We start from the raw sequence: 21,178 nt of genomic DNA, 5'->3' as shown, positions 1-21,178 counted from the left end.
CGTATTATGTATGGGTTTAATTAACTTGGCTCAAACCAGTTACGGTGCTAATTGACTTAACAGGAAAACAATTAAATGCATTTACAATGAAACAACATTCCAGTTATATTATGGTAAAAGAATCATTAATGGACTTGTCAATGCAACGTACTGTATGCAAACAATGCTCTGAAGACTTTGTGATCCGATATTACATCCACCAAGTGTTCATTCAGCCGAATAAAGAATACAAATCTTGCCTTGATTGTAGAGCCTGCAGGGCCAGCTGTAGCCTGGCCCACTAGATTGGGTGTGTTGGCAGTGGCGTGCACAGACATTTAGAGGGGCAGGTGCTCAAGTGAAGAAAAAAAAGGGCACCTTGTGCAGCGTGTGGAACCGGTATTTTTTGGTATTCAGACAGCCAGCAATGAGTAGAACGCTCTCCAAAAACATTTAGTCTCTGACACATCTAGGGGCCACAATCTGCATTCAAAGATGTTCCTAGAAGCTTTGTCATTGGTCGAAATTAGTAACCAATCAGGAAGTAGACAGGCAAGTCGACCAATGACAAAGCTTCTAGGAAAATCTTTGAATTCAGATTGTGGCCCCTAGATGTGTCACAGAGACTACATTTTTGGGGGAGTGTTTTACCCATTGCTGGCTGTATGAATACCTAAAAATAAATAAAAAGGTCATTACAATTTGTACATTATTGCAGCTTTAATAGTGTGTGAGATTTATAGATTTTGGGGCATAAATAATATATTAGAAGCTTTTAATCCAGAATTGATCAATGGCACTGTGGGCCACATACTGTACAAAACAAAAATAAACTTAACAAAAAACGAACATTCAAAAGGGCACATTGCTGTCCAGAGGGCAAAAGGGCAGGTGTGTCTGTGCAGTGTGCACGCCACTGCCTGTCGGTTAACAGCACTTATGGCAAACAGTGTTCAAATGGATTTCACTTTCAATTTCTCTAAAAATGCTGCCCACCCAATCAGAACTGATAAATGGTACTGATATTTTGTGGTATGTTTTATATTGGCTACAAATAAATATTCTCCATAACCTTTGATTGGGTGGGCAGGACACACTGTCACACACATTTCGGTGGGGTCTGCACACCTCTGTCCCCGGCCTAGAACCAGCCCTGGTGGAGGTGGAGAGACTGGGAGGCCCCTGCTACTGAAATAAACACACTATGGCAATGATTACCGGAATATTGGAATAGAGATGTTTAGCATTGATTAAAAGTAAGAAATCATAAATGAATGGAGAAAAAAGAAGAAGGAAAGAATATACCGTGTAAGAATCTGTCCAGCGCCTCAGTGAGGTGCATAAAGTTCATGCAATGCCAAAACAAACTTATTAAGGAATACTGTAATCAAGTAATTGTTCATTTTTATTGACTATCCACGTCAAACGGTGAATATCGGCAGTCAAAGGGCTTTTATTGCAGATGATTAAAGTACAGTGTCCTTTGTCCTTTTGATAAGTATGCTTTTATATTGTTTATGCAGTATATATTAATCTGTCCAACAGCAACACAGTTCCCTAAAAGATGATCGTCTGCCAACTTCATTCCATTCACTGCAATACAGGTTTTGCTTCACTGCCGCCCTTTGACCACTGATATTCAGTTTGACGTAAGACAGTTAATAAAATGACTTAATTACAGTAGTTTGTCTATATATATATATATATATATTATATATATATATATATATATATACACACACACACACACACACACACACACACACACACACACACACACACACACACACACCATAACCTTTGATTGGATGGGCAGGACATACGTTTGGGTGGGCTATGCCCCCCTTGCCTCCCCCTTAGAACCGGCTAAGGTTCTAATTATAGGTGAAAAGTATATTTACTAATTAAGAAAACATTAACAACGTTATGTGTTTTTTTATTTTATTTGTTTGCTTAAGTTAAAAGTGATAAAGGTTTTTAAAATTGATTAGAAAATGTTGCACTTTTCTTTTATTAAATATCACTAATCAGTGGGTCTCTCCAAAATCTGGATCAACATGGCATCGCTAAGGCTCTCCATGATTAACGTGAAAACAATCTTACCACTAATATCAGAAATGCTTGCCTGCAAGAGATACTCATCAATAAATATATACCGGTACTGATATGTTCAGATTCTACATTCTACATTTTCCACAAGCGCATTCATTCATCCCAGCATTTAAAAAAAAACAGCATTTGTACATCGCTGTCAAGTGATATGAAACATACAGTACTACAGTGACCAACACACTGTAAGACACCTTGTATGAAATACTTATATTAATATAACTAATAAAATAGTAAATCTTTGAATATAACAATAAAGAATAATGCACTAAAGAACCCTAATATATTCATATTTCTTTAAGACAACAAGTGCTTGTCGGTTCTTCTACACAAAAAAATGCAACCTGACTGTCAGTCAGTACCCTTGTTGTAGGACAGGAACCTGACTGTCAGGACCAAGTACCCTTGTTGTAGGACAGGAACCTGACTGTCAGGACCAAGTACCCTTGTTGTAGGACAGGAACCTGACTGTCAGGACCAAGTACCCTTGTTGTAGGACAGGAACCTGACTGTCAGGACCAAGTACCCTTGTTGTAGGACAGGAACCTGACTGTCAGGACCAAGTACCCTTGTTGTAGGACAGGAACCTGACTGTCAGGACCAAGTACCCTTGTTGTAGGACAGGAACCTGACTGTCAGGACCAAGTACCCTTGTTGTAGGACAGGAACCTGACTGTCAGGACCAAGTACCCTTGTTGTAGGACAGGAACCTGACTGTCAGGACCAAGTACCCTTGTTGTAGGACAGGAACCTGACTGTCAGGACCAAGTACCCTTGTTGTAGGACAGGAACCTGACTGTCAGGACCAAGAACCCTTGTTGTAGGACAGGAACCTGACTGTCAGTCAGTACCCTTGTTGTAGGACAGGAACCTGACTGTCAGGACCAAGTACCCTTGTTGTAGGACAGGAACCTGACTGTCAGGACCAAGTACCCTTGTTGTAGGACAGGAACCTGACTGTCAGGACCAAGTACCCTTGTTGTAGGACAGGAACCTGACTGTCAGGACCAAGTACCCTTGTTGTAGGACAGGAACCTGACTGTCAGGACCAAGTACCCTTGTTGTAGGACAGGAAGTTCAGATTCTCTGTCAGGACCAAGTACCCTTGTTGTAGGACAGGAAGTTCAGATTCTCTGCAGGACAAAGTGTTTTCAGTGCTTTACCCCCCCATTATGGGGGCGGGGATTTGTCACCTGATTTTCAGTTCATGGACATACAGTATACGTACCAAATAGAACTGTGATTATCGTTAGACGGATTGTTCTGTCACCAGAGAACATGTTGCAAGTTACAATGTCTTTGTAAACAAATCCAGATCAAATACAGAACAACGTAATGCTCAGCTGTCCTCCTCGGTGACACCAGCTATACTGCACTGAATGTCACCAAGCGTATCTTCTCTATGTTGTCGTCTTACACCCACGTCTTCCTTTCCTTCTGGAGTGATAGATCAGTCATTGGAAATTGTGTGTTTTAATCCATTTAGGTCTGACGTCGAAAATTTAAAAAAAAAATCTTCTAAATCCTCCAGTTTTCTGAAATAAATAGCAGACCTACAAGCTTGTAGTGCACCACTCGGTGGTGCGCTATGAGCTTGTAGATCTGCTATTTTTCAATAGCTAAATTATAACAATGTTTAAAACACCAAAAGGGGTTCCCACTTCCCGCCCAAAATGGGTTAATGATCTATTGGAGCAGTGGGTCTACGGACCCTCTGGGTTCCTTGAGGTGGTTCCAAATGGACCCTTACAAAGTCTGTTACTCTGAGAGTGTACAAATGATGTGTACACCGTTAGAGATATGGGGGTCCTTGAATTAAAAAAAAAGATTCAGAACCACTATGTTAGAGGCATATCATCTCTGTGTAGCATCCTGCCCAATAGACCTGATGCTGTGCTCTAACCTCTTGGTAAAGAGGTGGCTGGCTCTCCCACAGTAGGTATGGGCAGTGTCCTGTAGACTTTCTTCCAGAGGCAGAAGCAGGGAATTCATCATATCTTCGCCAAATGGGTGCTGTGATAAGAAAAGAAAATAGAGGGGAGAAAAGAAAAGAAAAATCACACAAAAACCACAAACCGTTACCACAGCGACATTTGTCATTGTCAGCTCAGAACAATATCATTGTGCTATGTTTGATTCGGATCAGTCGGGTTTGGGCGTGTTCGGATAATGAATATCAATTACTCATCAAAAGAGGAGAATGGGCTTAATACGGCGTGACGGCTTTGCTGGAAAAAACTACAGCTGAAGCGTCGGAGACATGCCTGATGATGGCATGATTTGTTATGTAAATGTCACCCAAGTCAATGGCAAGGATGAAAGCCAACACTGATGCGTAATGTTACAGACAGAGGCACTTTAGACAAGTTCATGAATAAAGCAGCAAGCTTTTATTATTATTTTTACTTTCGGAGGCTGCACCCCTACTTTTACTGCCCCTCATGGTAAATAGGAGCAAATCACTATTTTACGACGTCTCCTTTAATTCCAGTTTGGTCGGGCATTAGGTCACCCAAAGCACACTTTCTTTATTATGTTCCATACACAACAGCGGGGCAATAAAGCACCATTAACCGTCTCCCATCGATTTTTATGTGGATGCTGGTGGTGCGTTGTCCACAACGCCATGGCGTCTCAACATAGCATCAGCACTAAACATTTTACAACTCTGCTGTGGGCTTGGCTGGGTAATGATGGTGGGAGCCTTTATTGCGAGCTCCTCTGCTTGCTGGGATAGCCGGTCCAGAGAGACCGACCGACTAAGGAGCTCTTAGTAGCCGAGAAATTAGAGTTTCTCGTAATATTGCTCGAGGTTTCATGACCGATGTGCTGTCCTCAAAGGACTGATAGGATATGGGATTCACTCATACTTCATACAGCAGGCCCACCGAGAATGAAGCTAGGGCAAATGGATGCCGTGTGAATATGGTGAATTTCCAGTAAGCTACTGGTTGTGGACCTTTTTCAAAGCTGTATGTGTAAAAAAAATATCTGTTTATTAATGCGGGTTTTACACACGATCTATAAGCTCATGAACGCGTTGCGATGCCATTTCTTAAAAGTTAAACTTTGAACGGCACAAATCTCTTATGGGTCGGGGGTCCCCAGCACAAAACCTTTTCAGATGGGGGTCTGTGGCCAGATACATGAAACATGATTGAGAACCAATGATTTGGTTTATTAAAGCAGCAAACGACGCTTTCACCTTGATTAGCCATGACTCTTGATGAAAGATTCTGAGAATGGACTGTTATGTATGCACCGCTTTGGACATCGTACGTGGACTGTTTATCCTGTCTGAGAGACGAATGGTGGTGGGCCCAGAACCCCATAATGAAGCCTGCTCCTTTACTTAATGGCAGAGAACATTGCCTGCGCTGTTAGTGGCCAGTCTGGAGCCCTGTGGCAGTAATGGATGGAGATCAGCTAATGAACCTCACTCACTCGCTTTCTCTCTCTCTCCCTCTCTCTCCAACCAGAGACCTGAAATCAACAGCAGCGGATCGAAGGTTGGCTGCCAGTCCAGCACTGCAGTGGGGGTTTCCCCACATGCCGCCCTCTCCTAGCCTCACATTGATGGATAGGAGGCGTGGGGAGAGAAGAGTAATGCTTCAAACATCTCACACTGTCTGGACTCAGTACACTGGCCAGAGGAGAGCCAGTACATCGACTTAAGGGCGAGCAGAGGCAGAGCGACAGGACAAGTTAACAGGACTATCGATTACGCATTTTCAGTCAGGTGAGTTCCATAACTGGAGGCCTGGAGTGCCCCTGATGATGTAATTGAGTCCACGTTTGGCCTAATGCCGTGATGACATTGCAAGTGGGCCCCCAAATAAAAAACAGTTAAATGACGATACAGCATTAATAACGTTATATAGAAAGATGTTTTTAAAAAAGCATTAATCTAAAACCTTTAAGAACTTATATTGAGCCAAGTCGGAACACAATCAATTCATTGATCATTAAAATATAAACTACCGAAAATATAAAATGCACACTTATCTAAACAACATGAATCTACAAGAGGACTGTCTGTGACACAGAAGAGGTAGATCCACTCGCTCTCCTTTTTGTTTTTGTTTGTTTGTTTGATTAATGCCTTTTTGAAGCATACCCGTGAAAATACATCATAGAACTGGGGTAAAAGGAGTTCCTGAGTGCTTGGGGGGGCACAGTGGTAAATGTGTCTGTCCACCACCACGGAGGTGGTTTTCAAATCCACAGTGGTGCATGCGGCTTTGTCGAGTGGGGAGGGTGATAACTGTCACTGAATATAACCCTACAGACTGGGTAGCGAGTGTTGGGCAGGAGCAGAACCAAGGCTCTACGACGTCCTCCCAGTGGGGGCTCCTCAATGGTAGGTGAGCAGTGGCAATACACAGAAATGTGTGGGGACTGGGGAGGAAACAATTGGCATAATATAACGATTCAATTGGGGAGAAAAATGTGTAAACAAAGCATTATTTTTAGCTGCGGGGGTCCGCTATAACTGCCTCTGTGTCAGTTTCAGCGCAGCAGTTTAGGTAGGAACCAAAATTCTCTAAGGCGGAACTATTGTGTTCCGGGTCGTTAGTTTCCGCCTGTACATATTTGCGGTGCGCACATACATCAGCCAATGAGAAAACCAGCTGGACTACAGGACTACTGGACTAGCTTGCACATCGATTATTCAGTATTTAAGTCCGACGTCATTTTGTAGTGCTACGTTACGTCCGGGTCCAAGTGGCACCAGCTCCTGTCCGCATCCCATTGTAAATAGAATATCTAAAAGCGTGAATCTTTTTACAATTACGTTATTTTTCAGAAAGGAAGCCATTGAGGGTTAAAATGGGTCTTAATGCTTCCAACTCGAGTAGAATTATTAATGTTTTGTACAAGTGTCCATGATAACAAAAATATATGATGTGGAGACAATAAAAACTATTATTATCATTATTATTGAAGGTGGCAACAGACCATTTGCTCGGTAAAATATTTCGGGGGCATATTTAGAATGCGTGCAGGCTTTAGTATCAAGTATGTTGAATCTAGTTTGCATTAATGAGGATTTAGTTGACAAAATAAAATAAAAAATGGCGATAGTATTCCATGTGGGGCAGACGGCCTGTCACAGCCAGATTTGGGAGAGCAGCGCAGCTTTGTTGTTGCAAGGAAAGCGGTAAAATTAGACTTTCGTGGTTTGGTTGTTTTCGTCTCAGATTTAGTCCGACGGAGCGTCACAGTATAACTTCATGGGGACACAAAAGCGACACAAAAGTAGGACCCGGAAGTATCTCAGGAGGGGGGCGCTCACGTCACAGCTAAAATACTGAATAGACTATTGCATAGCAGCTGGTAAAAAGAAAAAAGGAGTTCATGCCCGCCACTGGGGTTTGAATTGGTGCATCTGGCTTGGCCGGACACTCCAACCAAAATAACTGGTCATGTTCACAGCTGCATAATTATGCATAATAATAGATTTTTTTTAATAAAAGTTTCTTGCACTTTGCATATCTTCAAAGCGTTAACATACATCTGAATTAGCTCTTTACTTTTCGCCTGTCCAAAATAGGGATTGATTATCTTTTAGAATTGATTAAATTGATTAGTTCAATTAACTGTTGCACAACCTATACCTTTTGAATGGCCTCGTAGACGGCTCGGAATGCTGGCTGCTTGTCGTCATGATAAACACCTCTGTTGCCGTGCAGAATGAACACGCCTTGTTCCTCCGCTTGGTGACAGTTGCTGCCATAGATGCAGTGGTCAGGACGGTAGTTCCACTGACAGGGGAACACATATAGGCTTTCTGCATGACAATGCCAAGACAAGGAGGGTTGAATATTTATTTTGAAAAAACAAAGAATATGTCAGCCAACACAAACCATTATAGACTGGGACATTTTGACGAGTGAGTGCACACAAAAAAACAGTGCAAAGCAGTGCTGGATTCTAAACGATTGAAATAAACCTCATTAAACGGCTGCAAACACTGAAGGAGCTTAGACGGCCTAACGTGAATCATAGTATTCTATAGTGAGGCGGACATTTGAAAATGTGACAAAACTTCACCAATGGATTCTGTGTCTCCAAAGACAAAAGCTCCGCTAGCCTATATAAAAGAGTATGACTCTCTGTGCACATTCTTTAAAATGTTATCCGGCAGACACCCTTCAGTTTGTTTCTACAGCTATTACCTGCAAATGAAAGACTTGATTATAATACTAGACATGCACTAAAGTAAATGGTCACTTTACTTTTCCTCTGCCCAAAACCAATGCTTATGCACTTAAGAAAACAGTCATGGACAGAGCCATTGCATACTGGTGTGTGCTCCCCACACATTTAACACATTGTATTTTCGGACAGACAAACATGAATCATGCTGTACTGCATTTTATGATTTGTACTGTGATGTTTTTGCCTGGACCCCAGGAAAAGAATAGTCTACACTACGGTGTAGAGTAGACTAATGGGGATCCCTAATAAACTAAACTAAACACGTTTCACATAATGTAGGGTTTTTTGTTTTTCTTAAAGCACTGAACACATTCATGGGAAGATTCATGTCACACTGTCAAATGTCCAACTCACAAAATAAATGTGGGATTCAACTTAAAATGCACATCAGTGAATCAGTGATCACAACAATATGGGTGTCCACTGTCTAGGCAAAATCCATACCGGGGTTATGGTGGAATATGATGTTGAGCAGGTCCTGGTCACCCCAGGTGATGTTGAGTTTATACTTCTGGAGCAGAGGCATCAGCATTTCCTCCCACCGTAGTGGAACTGATGTCATGTCATTCTGAGAAGAACAGTAATGAGAGAGCATTGGGTTTTTTTGTTTGTTTTGTAAATGTTCAGCCAGAGCTTGAAGCAGCCACAATCAGAGGACAGGCACTTTTAACCCATTACATCAATTGGCTTTGTGCTGTCAAAACAGCCAGCCATTCACAGTATTCATAAAGGAATGACAACAGTGTCCTCCATTGGTCAATGCTGGTGGTGCAGGTATTGAACTGATCTTTAACTGTTCAGTACTCATATTGAATTGTAGGTTAGCCAGCATGAAACACTACAATATAAGAAAACATTCACATCTAGTGCTACATTAACCTGTGCACAAACTCAGTTATTTTATTTTATTGCACAGTCATAAATTATTTTTTTATCTGCTTGACACATGTGGTGAATCACTCATCTGAGTGACCATAATCGATACCCTTGATACAATGAACATAAACTACAGATAGACTGACGTCTGTGCACAATGATAAGAGATGCATGTTCTATTCCTATTCAATCTGTTCTTGTCTCATATCTTCTGGTCATGTCATTTATATTACATGACCAGAATATTTGAGATACTATTATTGTCTATATGTGTGTATTAAAGGGTAAGACCACTTTTTGAGAGGTTTGGGTTGTTTTCTTACCTTATTATGGGCAAACTATTCCATTCCATGAGTTATTTCGCTCCGTTGTATTGTTTATTAGCAATTTAAGAAATAAAAATAGTCGCTTATTGACTTCCATTGTAACGGGGAAACAGCTCTCAAAGTCAGCTCTCAAAGTCACTCTTAGCACATAAACCAACGCAACAAAAGCTGATTCTGACAGTTTATGACATCAGGAAAACTCATGCGGTTTTATTTTCGTTTTATAAAGTTACTATTCTAGTCGGAGATAGACTGAAGCAGTGCTACGGCGTTCCAAACTCTCGCGGGCAGTCTTGCGAGGTTTCGTTTGTAAACAGAAGTCTCCACGCTGTTTGAGATGCACCGTCGCATATGAGCAAGCCCAGACACAGACACTTTACACACTTCTTCTAAAGCGTCTTCTAAAGTGTCTCCCTCAAACACGTCCATTGTGTATGTTTTTAGTGTCAAGCGGACGAGATCAAATCCATTTGTTTACATCCCCGTCGTTTCCAATAAGGAAGTGGTGTACAGTTTTGGTCCAATCAGATCGGACCAAACAGATTCGGTCAGCGTAGGCATACCTACCGGAGCTGACAAATTAGTCAAAACAAGACAAAGTTGACATTTTTTATAAAAAATAAAACCGCATGAGTTTTCCTGATGTCATAAACTGTCAGAATCAGCTTTTGTTGCGTTCGTGCTAAAAGAGTGACTTTGAGAGCTGTTTCCCCACTACAATGGAAGTCAATGGACCCTATTTTCAACACACACAAAATCCTCTCACTACACTTCATGACTCTTACCTTAAAATATTTGTCCCTGATACGCGTCATGTTCATCAGCATAACCCCTGAGTTGATGCCCGTCTTGCCGTAGTAGGGGTGGCGGGCGAAACGGTTGTACCAGGCAATGCGTGGCTCCTCGTGTTCAGGAGCCATGGCGGCTAAGTGGGTGGAATTGAAATGTTCAAGGAAGGCCCACATGTTGTCCACAGGCTGCAGGAAAAGAATGTCTGTGTCCACATACAGCAAAGAATCCACATCCTTCAGGATCAGCTGGGAATCAGAGATACATTAAAGATTACTTAAAGAAGTAGTTTATCACGTGTATGAGACTAAAGCCTAATTTATGCTTTGGCGGTATAAGTCAAGTTTAGTGCGACAAGGTCGCTTGAAAATAATGATTATTGTGGTGACACTTTAAGGGGGCCCCCGGGTTGCGGTGTGCGGAAAAAAAAATAGGGATATTGTGGTTTAATTTTGGGGTACCCAGCAGAGAGAGAGAGAGAGAGACACACACACAGACAGACAGCCCAATGGTAAATCCAGCCCTGGTGAAAGCATGGATGATGCAAGCACACACTTACCGGTAAGAAGAGTCTCTGTGAGGCACATGGTTTGAAGAGCCTCTTCCACTCCTTGGCATTGTCACTGGGGAAAGTGATGGGATAAGTTGTGAAGTTAAACCTGGGATGGACAAATGTGGGCCAGGAGACGAGCTTAAAGAAATGACAGAAAATGGTCAGGTTTTAGTAACAAAGTAAGTGTGTGTGCTGTATATATAATTTCATTTTTTTTGTTTCTTTGCCTGTGGGTGCCCCCAACAGGCAATCATAAATCACTGTGACAAATGCCTGCAATTCTGGAAAACAAATCACCACACATAACATTGCGTCCACACACTCACAGCATCCCTGAAGCTGGCATGCAGATGGTCCTCTGCAAAGATATGGAAGTGCAGTGGCTTTACACTGAAAAGAACTGCAGACTTCAGCATGGTGAGGGTCTCATCCAGCCTGGAGCCACAGGCAACCACAGCCAGGTGCATGGTCTTATCTCTACTGGCCTCGACAGCAGAGCTGAGGCTCTCCCTAAAGAGAGACAGCGAGAGACACAGTGTTGTTCATTAGAGATTAGAATGTCTCACTTGTCTCAGTAACCCAATTCCTAGATTCTGTCAAGAGATGAATGAAGCAGCCAAAAACCTAGATTCTGTCAAGAGATTAATTAAGCAACTCAATGTCTAGATTCTGTCAAGAGATTAATTGAATAAAGCAACCCAATGTCTAGATTCTGTCAAAAGATGAATGACGAGTCAAGAAGACCCCCATAAGAGAAGATTTTTACGGTTTTAGCAGTGATTCTCAACCCACTTAATTTCAAGGACCCCCAGTTTGACGTGCATTAGTCTACAGACGCCCCATTTAATGGCATTTCTATCTCTGAGACCCCCAATTTATATTGTAAAATCAATGTTAATTTCACTCTGAGACCCTAACTGGTCCATTTGGTTCCTATCATATAGCTGGGGACCCCCTGGAACTCCCTCAAGGACTCCTGGGGGTCCCAGGACCCCACTTTGGGAACCACTGCAGTAGAGCACTCGCCCCAAGGTCATGGGTTTGATCCGGTACACTGCCAACTCAGCGTATAATACGTATATGAGTTACAGTACCACAGCGTGGGTGCAGGCCGTGCGGCGAGTCATACAATAACTAGTGGGAGCTGATGGGAGGTGTTGCGCTCCACCTCTGCAATCCATCTCCCAGCGGTGTAGCACATTGTAACAGGGATAGACTACCACGTTCTCGGCTGACACTGGCAATAAGCCTAACCCCATAATGTCACTTACTGTATTATACTTAATACTTAGTCGTTCAATGGTGTTTGGACAACATATCAAAATTGCCAATCTAAAAGCTCACAACACGTGAGCTTGTAGATCTTTATTTGATTCAACTTGTAGATATTGATTAGAAGTCATTTCGCCCAGCCCTTGCATGGCAAGTTGCATTAGGCATTCTATAATGATGTAATATAACTAATACTTAGTTTAGACTAGTCATTGGTTAGACATGGGTTAAGGTTAGGTTTAGGTGTGCTGCCCCGTGGGAGGTTAGGGTTAGGGACGGGTGAGGGTTTGAGATAGGTTGTAGTTGTAGGACTAATGACTGGTCTAACTACGCTATTATCTGGGCTATTATCTGGACTGAAGTAGGAAGTAAGTGAGAGGTGTTTAGGGTTGTAAGGTTGTTGTAAAATCGTTATGGCCAATGGCCATTGGAATCATTAATCAACCATACCTAAGCGATGACTCCAATAAGCAGTTCACTCCACAAACATCAGCAGGCAGTCTCCAATAGGGATTCCAGTAAGATACTGACACTGACTTACACCTAACAGGATGAGAGCATATGATCTGCGTGTAGCCATGCATCAGAAACTTCTTTGATCTGTCTTGATGTTAATAAACGGTTCACAGTTAACAGATGGTAGTGCTTCTTAATCCAGGGCAGGCATGAGGCTAATCTAGCCGATACATTAGTATGATTTACCAAATAGTTAACAACCGATTATCGCTATTTTAAATTGACTACTATTGACTACTATTAACCGAAATAGTGAGCAGTTTGTAAGTGACAGTCTGAACAAATACATGAATGTGTGTTAGGCTGTTAGCTAACAACATAGATGGCATTATAAAGTAACTGATTCTTAGCCCTGTCGTGTATTAGACCTAACAGCAGGGGTGCACATTTGCACAAGTGTACTAGAGTAGTAATAACTGAAAAACGAACGAACATAAGACCTATAATCATGTTACCCTGGCTGTTGGACCCCAAGGGCAAGGCCTGCCACTCCACCGGCATGTTTCCTTAAAACGTGGCCGGTGTCAGGACCGTTCCTGTCGGCTGTCCTCAGTGCTGTCCTCCTGGGTGTCCATTCGTCTGTTGAATCCAATGTGGAGGCTAGCTGACTGAAAACATAAAGCAGTGAGAAGAACGCGAGGACCATGCACAGCAGAAAAGCATGAAGGTAGCATCGCATTTTGCGTTAAAACGCTTATGGAGCTAACTTTAACATGTTTTGACACTAATAGCTGCCTGCTGTCACACTCTAGTAGTAGCTTCCCCCAGCTGCTGTTTACAAATCCCCACCCAGCCCCACCCACTTTGTGGTCAGCCAGCGTGCTATAGTTGCGCGCCGGCGCGGTGTGTCGCGCACCCGGCAGAGCTGAGAGCACATGAGGTCATAACTTTAAGAGTATACTCTAAAGGGCCATAATCTTTGGTATTATCTTTTATGTGCACTTTTTCAACTGCAACAACCCGTCGCCAGGACCGTGATTATGAATCCCACCGCAGTTCTAGGAAAGCCCCGCCTGTGATTGACAGTTCTTGTTTTTGCAACTATGCATGCCTCAAACTAACTCTAAACCTATGGTGCGTTCGGAAATACCGCACCGGAGCGCCCCTAATTTAATGCAGCAGTGGTTCTTGAAAGTGGGGTCCCAGCAAAATGAGGAACAGATTATTTTCCCTATTTCTCACCATCTCTAAATTAGCTAGCCTGGCTCCAGCCTAGCCCTGGTCCAGTGCTTACAGCGAGTACACTGGACCAGGGCTAGCTCCAGCCCTGAATCGCTATCATTAAAAAAGTCATAATTAATTAATTCAGACTAATGAAGTGAAACGAAATGAAAATTCATAAATTCATACTGTCAGGCTAGAAGTTAGCCCAACAAGAATGAACATATGTAATATTGTAATAATGAATATTCAGATCCGTTTTCAGTTCAGTTGTACCATCTATATAATAATTCTGTAGCCTACCTAAAATCAAACAACAAAAATCCTCAATTTCGGAGGTCCCTGATAGATCTGCGCCCTAACTCATGGTGATTAGGTGACGTAAACAAACGGTGCCAACAAACATTAAATGCCATTAACAATAGAGACAATATGACGTAAATGTTCCCTTCATTGTCAATGGCATTTTTAAAACAAACATTAAACCTGTATATATATATATATATAGGAGGGGCTAGCACCCCTCAAAAATAGCTGATGTACAAGCTCACAACACATTGTTGATATCGCAACGTTTTCAGATCTGTTGCTTTGAGGGGTGCTTTTTTGAGGGGTGCTAGCCCCTCCTATATTCAGCTATTAGTGTAGATATTCGTCTTACACAAACATTCAATTCCCAATGACAATGAATGGAGAATTTACATCTGTAGACAAGCAAATTATCTATTTTTGTCCTAAATAACCAGACAATGATAGGAGAATTTACATCATGTGGATAAGCAAATTGGTACTATTTTGCAATACAATTGCAAGACTATTTATAATGAACTGCAAGATGAAATCATATCCGTATCCATCTCTTGGTTTTATTTCATATCATCTACATCTTACATTATAAACCACTATTGATCAAGTCATGCTTAACTCTACAAAGTGGAGAAGCATACAATAATTCTTCCATAATTTTACTCATGATGCTGGATATGAGCCATAAGTCAGTAAAAGGATTGCAAGAGTGGAAATAATGCATATAATAATTATTCAATAATTCATTAGGACGACGTAAGATCCAACAAGTGCAAATGTTAACAACAAACAAAACCCAAAAGAAAACTATACAATTTCTAAGATGGGTGCTTCACATTTTCTTTCATATAATGCTTTAACTGAAATTCATTCTTTGTAGACAACATTTGTGAATGACCTCAAAAAGTCCACAGTGGGAAAGACTGAAAACAAGAGCTATGAGTGTGACTGTGACATAAAAAATGACACTGAGGTGTTATGACACATGCCACCACAACATATGGACCTTTCCCGCTGCAAGTCGTCCACGATTCACTGCTATTGTGACTTTTTTCAATTCACTCATTGTGACAGCTCTGACTGGCTGCAAAAGTTTGTCGACTGAATGGAGTGTTCTCTCAACAGTCCCAACTCCTGAATCCTCGCTCATCATGGGGAAGGCAGATTAGAATCCGTCCCCGTTAGATCTGAATGTTATTACATCAGGAGGCATAGGATGTTGAAATTAATCACTTTGGGGTGTCGAGGGTAGACAAGCCTATAGCTGAGTCGTCGAGGGGGTTTGGCGGTTTGTTAGTTGAGTCTCTCCGTTGACCAGAGAACCTTCTCCACGTGGCGATGAAGACCTGGAGACCACTCGTTCGGTGTTGTCAGAACTTGAGCCACTTTGACTGTGCTGGTCCACGGAGGCGGCGTTTGCTGGCGTGGGTGTGGGCTGCTTGACTTTCTCCTTAAAGTCTGTTATTATAACAGTTAAGTCACCAACGGTGACTTCTAGATGCTGGGCACTGCTCCTGTCCACATTTTTTAATCTGGGCCTAATGAAAGAGGTGGGCAGAAACAGGGGAAGCATTATAATAACAAAATAATACATACATTGTAGATTTTGAGGCAAAACATAACAATGAAATCAGACGGTGGATTATTGTAAGCATGACTGTTACTGGATTAACTATTACCTCGTCTTTTTATGGCTGTTCTTCTTAAGTGTTGGGTCTTTGTCACTCTTGTCTTTCTCTGGCTTTTCTCTCTTCTCTTTTTTGGGTAGTGTGGGAGGTGCGAACTGCTGATTTACTTGCTGTGCCACCAGCTGTGAAACAGGCCGAGGTTTTCTGAAAGAGAGCAATAGACATCAGTGGATTCATGGGAAAATTTGCATTCATGCCAGTGTCATTAAAATGCCCATGTGGGTTGAACTGAGCGCCCACAAAGTGCCATGAGGTAAAAACTCTGTAGGAAGACAAAGTGTGAGAGCCCTTTCCGTTTTCCTTTGTCTATGAACAATATTTATGAATCCTGACCTACTGTCCCAGTTATGGAGATGGATATTTCATTGACATTTGAATTACTCATCTGTCCTGTACCTATCATGCGTTTCTAGTATTACTTACTGCTGGTGCTGCAGACAATAGCTGAATTTCCCCAGAGGGGATCAATCTTCATGCATCCATCTTTGAGAAGAGAAATTAAAAGCATTTCCTGTGGTATTTTATGTCTATATTCTGTACCAAGTACATCTTTCATATACATTTGTAGGGAAGTCTATTTTTAGATGATGTAAATTAACATTCTTGCTAACTAATGTTTACCAACATCAGAAACTAGTTTCTGAAAAGTTATTTTAAAAGAGCATTCAGTGATTTGGGTGATTTGGAAAAAACCCCAGTCCGCCAATGTGCACATTGCACAACTTGTTGCCGTTGAACGATGAAGTGATCTTTCTAAATATCTTTGCATATCCGACCTTTAATGTCAAATTAACTTTTCTTGGACAGCATTTTGCAGCTTCGCTGCAGGTGATAAGATACTTACTACTCTGTGCATGTATACCGGTGTCTGACGATGACGTATGTATAAAGTGAAAGCATTGAGTGTTGAGGTAACTGCCCTCTTGTTATGTTGTTTACACAACAAGCACGGTTGAGCACGGTGTTGGGAGACAGGTAGACAGCGGGACAGCGAGGTAATTGCTGTCTATTGTTATGCTAAACACAACAAGCTCAGCAAGCCACGACTAGACAGTTACAGACCACGAGAGCGGCAAGGGCGACATCAGAGCGACTTCATAAGTAAATGCTCGTTTTGGTCGAAGAAAGCTGGAGATGGAACTGCCAGGCAAGAGAAGAGGAAGGCTTAAAGGAGAATTCCATGCTAGAAGGCTTTCTTACCTTTATTTGTAGTTGTTACGTCCCCACCAAAGAGGTCCAGGTGTTATTTTGTGCAAAAGTGCATTATTGCGTATTTCCCCCAATATATCCCCCATTCAATTCATTGAATGGGGCATTGGTGGGGACGAAACAACTACAAATAAAGTAAGAAAGCCTTCTAGCATGGAATTCTCCTTTAAGAAGAGGTTTATGGATGCAGTGAGAAGACATGATCTTCTGCATGTCCTGTAGTACATTTGTTTGTCTTGAGATGTTTCATCTAGTTTTCGTGGGACAATTGTGATGCTGAAAGAATCGCCCCTCCCTCAGGCAGATTCATAACTATTCCAAAGCGGTTGAAAATAAAATGCTTCCCATGGGAGCGTCTTCCCACAAGCCCAGCAGTGCCCTTTTATCCACTTGGGTCTGCACCGGTAAATGTACTAATGTCATCATGACGTTATTAGGTTTAAGGGTTAAACACAGCATATTAAAGAAGGTCTTTGGCCTGGCACAGAAAGTAATAAGTGTTTACAATATTCACACTGACTGAGGAAGTTAGTTATCCGTGAAACTAGGTAAAGGCAGTTAAAGAGAGAAAGGTTGGCTTGAGAACCACTACTTTGCTGACAGCCACAGAACATCCCAGGGTTCATTTAACTCTGGGAATGTACAAATTGCAGAGAAGATTGTGTGCACATATATGCTCTGTATTTAGGCGAGGATAAAAACATCTGCACTGTTTTATAGCTCCAAAAACAACATAATGGCCCAACGTAGGTCTTGATCAGGCAAATACATTATTACATATATTACCAATATATTTGCCTGATGAAGACCTTTAATGGTCGAAATGTTGCACTCACTGTTAATAAAAGTAAGTGTCTTACACACTGCAATATATTTGGTCTGTGATCTGACGCTAGATCGGAGGTTGACCACTTGACACATGAGTCATGAACAGCTTCGGAATTGCGCACAAATAAACACCCCCTCGACGCATGAGGCAGCAGGATGTTTTGTCATTGAAAACAAGCACTTCCAAACTCCAACACTTCCAAACTCTGAAAAAGAAGCATCTGCAGCACAGAATTTATTGACACAAAGTAGCTCATAACATTGCCTACGGGGGATTTTTCTGAAACAAAGACTTTGCAGATAGAAAGAGGATAATTCAAGCGTTCCATACAGCTGCAATGTCTGTGAGTTTAACGAGTTTAATGGATATTAGGAATTTAGGATATAAGAGTCCTTCCTCTTCGTCAGTCCTGGACTACACGTTATCAGTGGACAAGAGCAGGCTTCAACATCAGTGGTGTCATGCTCGTAGAACGCAGTACCACGCCGTGGTACCAGTAATGTTTTGAGGCGCACACGCAGGGAAGGAACGAAGCGTTGCGTGTGCGTGCACGCTAGAATGCTAGATTCAAGAGACGCACTTGATCAACCTCTTGTCACCAGACTTTCCAAGACGCACAAAATACCCAGTGGTCTAGGTTTACCCCCCCCCCTGCACATTGCACACTTACAGCAGTATAGTAGGCTATGGCTCCAGTAGGCTGCTGCTGCTGTTCTGTACAGTGTACACAAGAAGAATGCCTCCTCCAGAACAGATTCATTCGTCCAAAGCAAACTTTTTAGTTTTTCTAGTGCAGTAAAGATGTTTGTCTGACTATTCGAATTCTACTTTTGTGTTTGTGTCTAAAACTCTCATACACTATTTAACAATAGGCTGTTTCAGCTGTTCTGTGTTCTGCAATGCGCACATGCACGTGGCATCATTAAACGCTGTGGTACCAGTAAAAAAAACCCACCATGACACCACTGTTCACCATAACACCAAGGAGGTCGAGACTCGAGACGGCATCCCGCAGTAGTCCTGACAGACCTGGACTACGCGGATGACATCAGCCTGCTCTCCGACCACGTGGAACAAGCTCAGGAGCTCCTGACCAGAGTGGAATCAGAGTGTGCCAAGGTTGGCCTCCGGCTCAACGCCAAGAAAACAGAAGTTATCACCTATAACATTCCATCAGAGCATCCACCACTGACGACAACAGAAGGCACTGCTCTGAAGGAAGTCAATGACTTAAAGTACCTGGGCTCAACGGAGCAAGATCTTAAAGTGAGGAAGGCGCTTGCATGGAGGGCCCTGAACGGCATGAAACTCCAACCTCCCCCGTCAAACCAAACTCAGATTCTTCTATGCAACGATAGTCAGTTCTCCTACAGTGAATGCTGCACCCTGAAGCCAACCCTTCAGAAGTCTCTAGATGGGTGCTACACCAGAATGCTGCTTGCAGTACTTAACATCAGCAAGAGTACACATGTTACCAACAAGAATCTGTATGATGGGACGCCAAGGGTGAGACAGAAAATAGCAGCCAGGAGAATGAGACTAGCAGGACAGCCAGCAAACTAGTGCTGTGGGAACCAACACACGGGCACCGGTCATGAGGACGTCCCAAATTAACATTAATGTGGATTTACTCAGGAACGATGCGGGAGCGCCAAAGCACTAGCCTGGCGCGGCCAGACGCATAGTCCCTCGCTATGAGTCTGGCCGCGCCAGGCTACCAAAGCACCAACGACGATGGAGGGCTCGTCTGAGTCCTTCCTTACCGGGTGGAGGTCCCCTTCCTGACGTCGCACATCATGCACTTGAAGGCCTCTGCGCTGTTTCTGAAGGTGCACACACTGCAGTCCCAGTACCCATCATCAGAGGACGGCTTCGGCTGTCGCTTTGGCCTGCACGCACACACACACGCACACGCGCACACACACGCACACACACACACACACACACACACACACACACACACAGTTGTCACCTTAAACAATACTTTACAGTAAAATTAGGGTAAAATTCATTTGCTAGAGCTCCTCAGACTTGCAGTTCATTCATAAAAATAGAAAATGTATATTAACTATTAAAACATCAGCACACACACACACACACACACACACACACACACACAGGGTGCAACTCTTTTTTTAAACGAGACCAACACTCAAACATGCACGTTTAAAAACGTCTAAAAGCATGCATAAAGAAAGGAGCATCAACTTAAAAGAGTCACTTCGTGTCGTGGGGATTAAGGGGGTGAGGGGAGAGGTTGACACAGACAGACCCCATTAAACCACCACTTTCAACCTGGCGTTGAGCATGTCCATTTACAGGGGGCCGAAAATGCTCAAAAATGTCCAGAAACGTCTGCAAATGTTCATAAACTGCGAAAATAGCAGACCCACAAGCTCAACAACGCGTCGCGCTTGCAGATCGGCTATGTTTTGCTACCGGTATTTGACATGACACACAGTATGGGGGCTTTTAAAGCAGCCAAACCGTAGCCTAGCCGCCATGAATGAACACTTCACTGGAAAGAGAATGAGTTCTGTGTAAACGACCCCCAAAGAGCACGTCCTTTGTGAAATAGAAAGAAATTAAATGTTTATTTATTACCTCGTGGGACTCTTCTTGTCTCCCATTTTTTCATAAAGCCCTCCTCATATGTCGTTGGGTTGGGTGTTTTTATTTTTAACGGATTAATATTACGAGGAGGAGGAGAAAAAAAGAGAAGACGAGCCGCTCTCTCTCTCAGCTGTCGTGGAAACTCCACCACTACTGCGAAGCTCGAGTCACGTGGGTCGGGTTTATCCAATCACAACCGCCAACCGACAAAACGCCAGAACTAAGAAATGAATTAAAACAAACCATATTTATTAAAGAAAAGCAGTACTTTTTTATATGATGAAAGCGGCATTGATATGAATTTGACAAGCTTCAGTATTCGTATAGATTTAACAACGTTGTATTATTTATATTGTGGTAGCTGAGGACTGAGGAGAGCTCTAGATGTATATGTTGTTAAAAAGTGGGGGAAATATATTTAATTTAATTTAAAATATTATGAATGTGCTGCTATTTAAATAAAACTGTCGGTTTGTACTTAAATGTAAAAGAATCATTGTGAGGTCAAAGAATCTTCAAGATCATGCTGTGCATTAATATACACATAATCGGATTAATGATTTAATCAATAGTTTCATATACCATTTCATGTCGTCTACTCTTAGGTAGCCTTAGCTCTGATCCATAGCTCTAATGCTGTTGCAAAATTGCAACGGCATAGAGGCTGAGCTATGGATCAAAGCTAAGGTAGCCTCGGAAACCCAGACGTTTGGTGACTGGCTCTGCCACC

The 21,178-nt window shown here is 42.4% G+C and overlaps 2 protein-coding genes across 4 annotated transcripts; both read right to left on the bottom strand.

The window, feature by feature from the left end:
• Window positions 1-1,780: 1,780 nt before the first annotated feature.
• gxylt1a (glucoside xylosyltransferase 1a) lies at window positions 1,781-13,405 on the bottom strand. 3 transcript variants are annotated; one of them, XR_013963934.1, is made up of 9 exons: window positions 13,098-13,405; window positions 12,577-12,669; window positions 11,181-11,364; window positions 10,861-10,992; window positions 10,298-10,549; window positions 8,755-8,878; window positions 7,707-7,879; window positions 3,124-4,101; window positions 1,781-2,432 (listed from the first exon to the last, which is right to left on the bottom strand). XR_013963934.1 is itself a non-coding variant. In XM_080761460.1 (8 exons), exons 1-8 carry the CDS (start codon window positions 13,319-13,321, stop codon window positions 3,943-3,945), a joined length of 1,341 nt encoding a protein of 446 aa, XP_080617586.1. In that variant the 5' UTR covers window positions 13,322-13,405; the 3' UTR covers window positions 2,874-3,942. The 3 variants fall into 3 exon arrangements, 2 of the variants coding, with proteins under 2 accessions (XP_080617586.1, XP_080617587.1); XM_080761460.1 differs by lacking the exon at window positions 1,781-2,432 and having other exon boundaries at window positions 2,874-4,101; XM_080761461.1 differs by lacking the exons at window positions 1,781-2,432; window positions 12,577-12,669 and having other exon boundaries at window positions 2,874-4,101.
• A 1,226-nt stretch (window positions 13,406-14,631) lies between these two features.
• Window positions 14,632-20,588, bottom strand: LOC308314402 (YY1-associated factor 2-like). Its single transcript, XM_080762030.1, has 4 exons — window positions 20,440-20,588; window positions 19,599-19,724; window positions 15,789-15,941; window positions 14,632-15,647 (listed from the first exon to the last, which is right to left on the bottom strand). Exons 1-4 carry the CDS (start codon window positions 20,463-20,465, stop codon window positions 15,368-15,370), a joined length of 585 nt encoding a protein of 194 aa, XP_080618156.1. The 5' UTR covers window positions 20,466-20,588; the 3' UTR covers window positions 14,632-15,367.
• Window positions 20,589-21,178: the final 590 nt, after the last annotated feature.

Source organism: Protomyctophum bolini (assembly GCF_963924005.1).
Source record: "Protomyctophum bolini genome assembly, chromosome: 4".
Taxonomy (NCBI): Eukaryota; Metazoa; Chordata; class Actinopteri; order Myctophiformes; family Myctophidae; genus Protomyctophum; species Protomyctophum bolini.
Note: the sequence above shows the minus strand (reverse complement) of the source record. Positions and strands in the feature narration are given on the sequence as shown.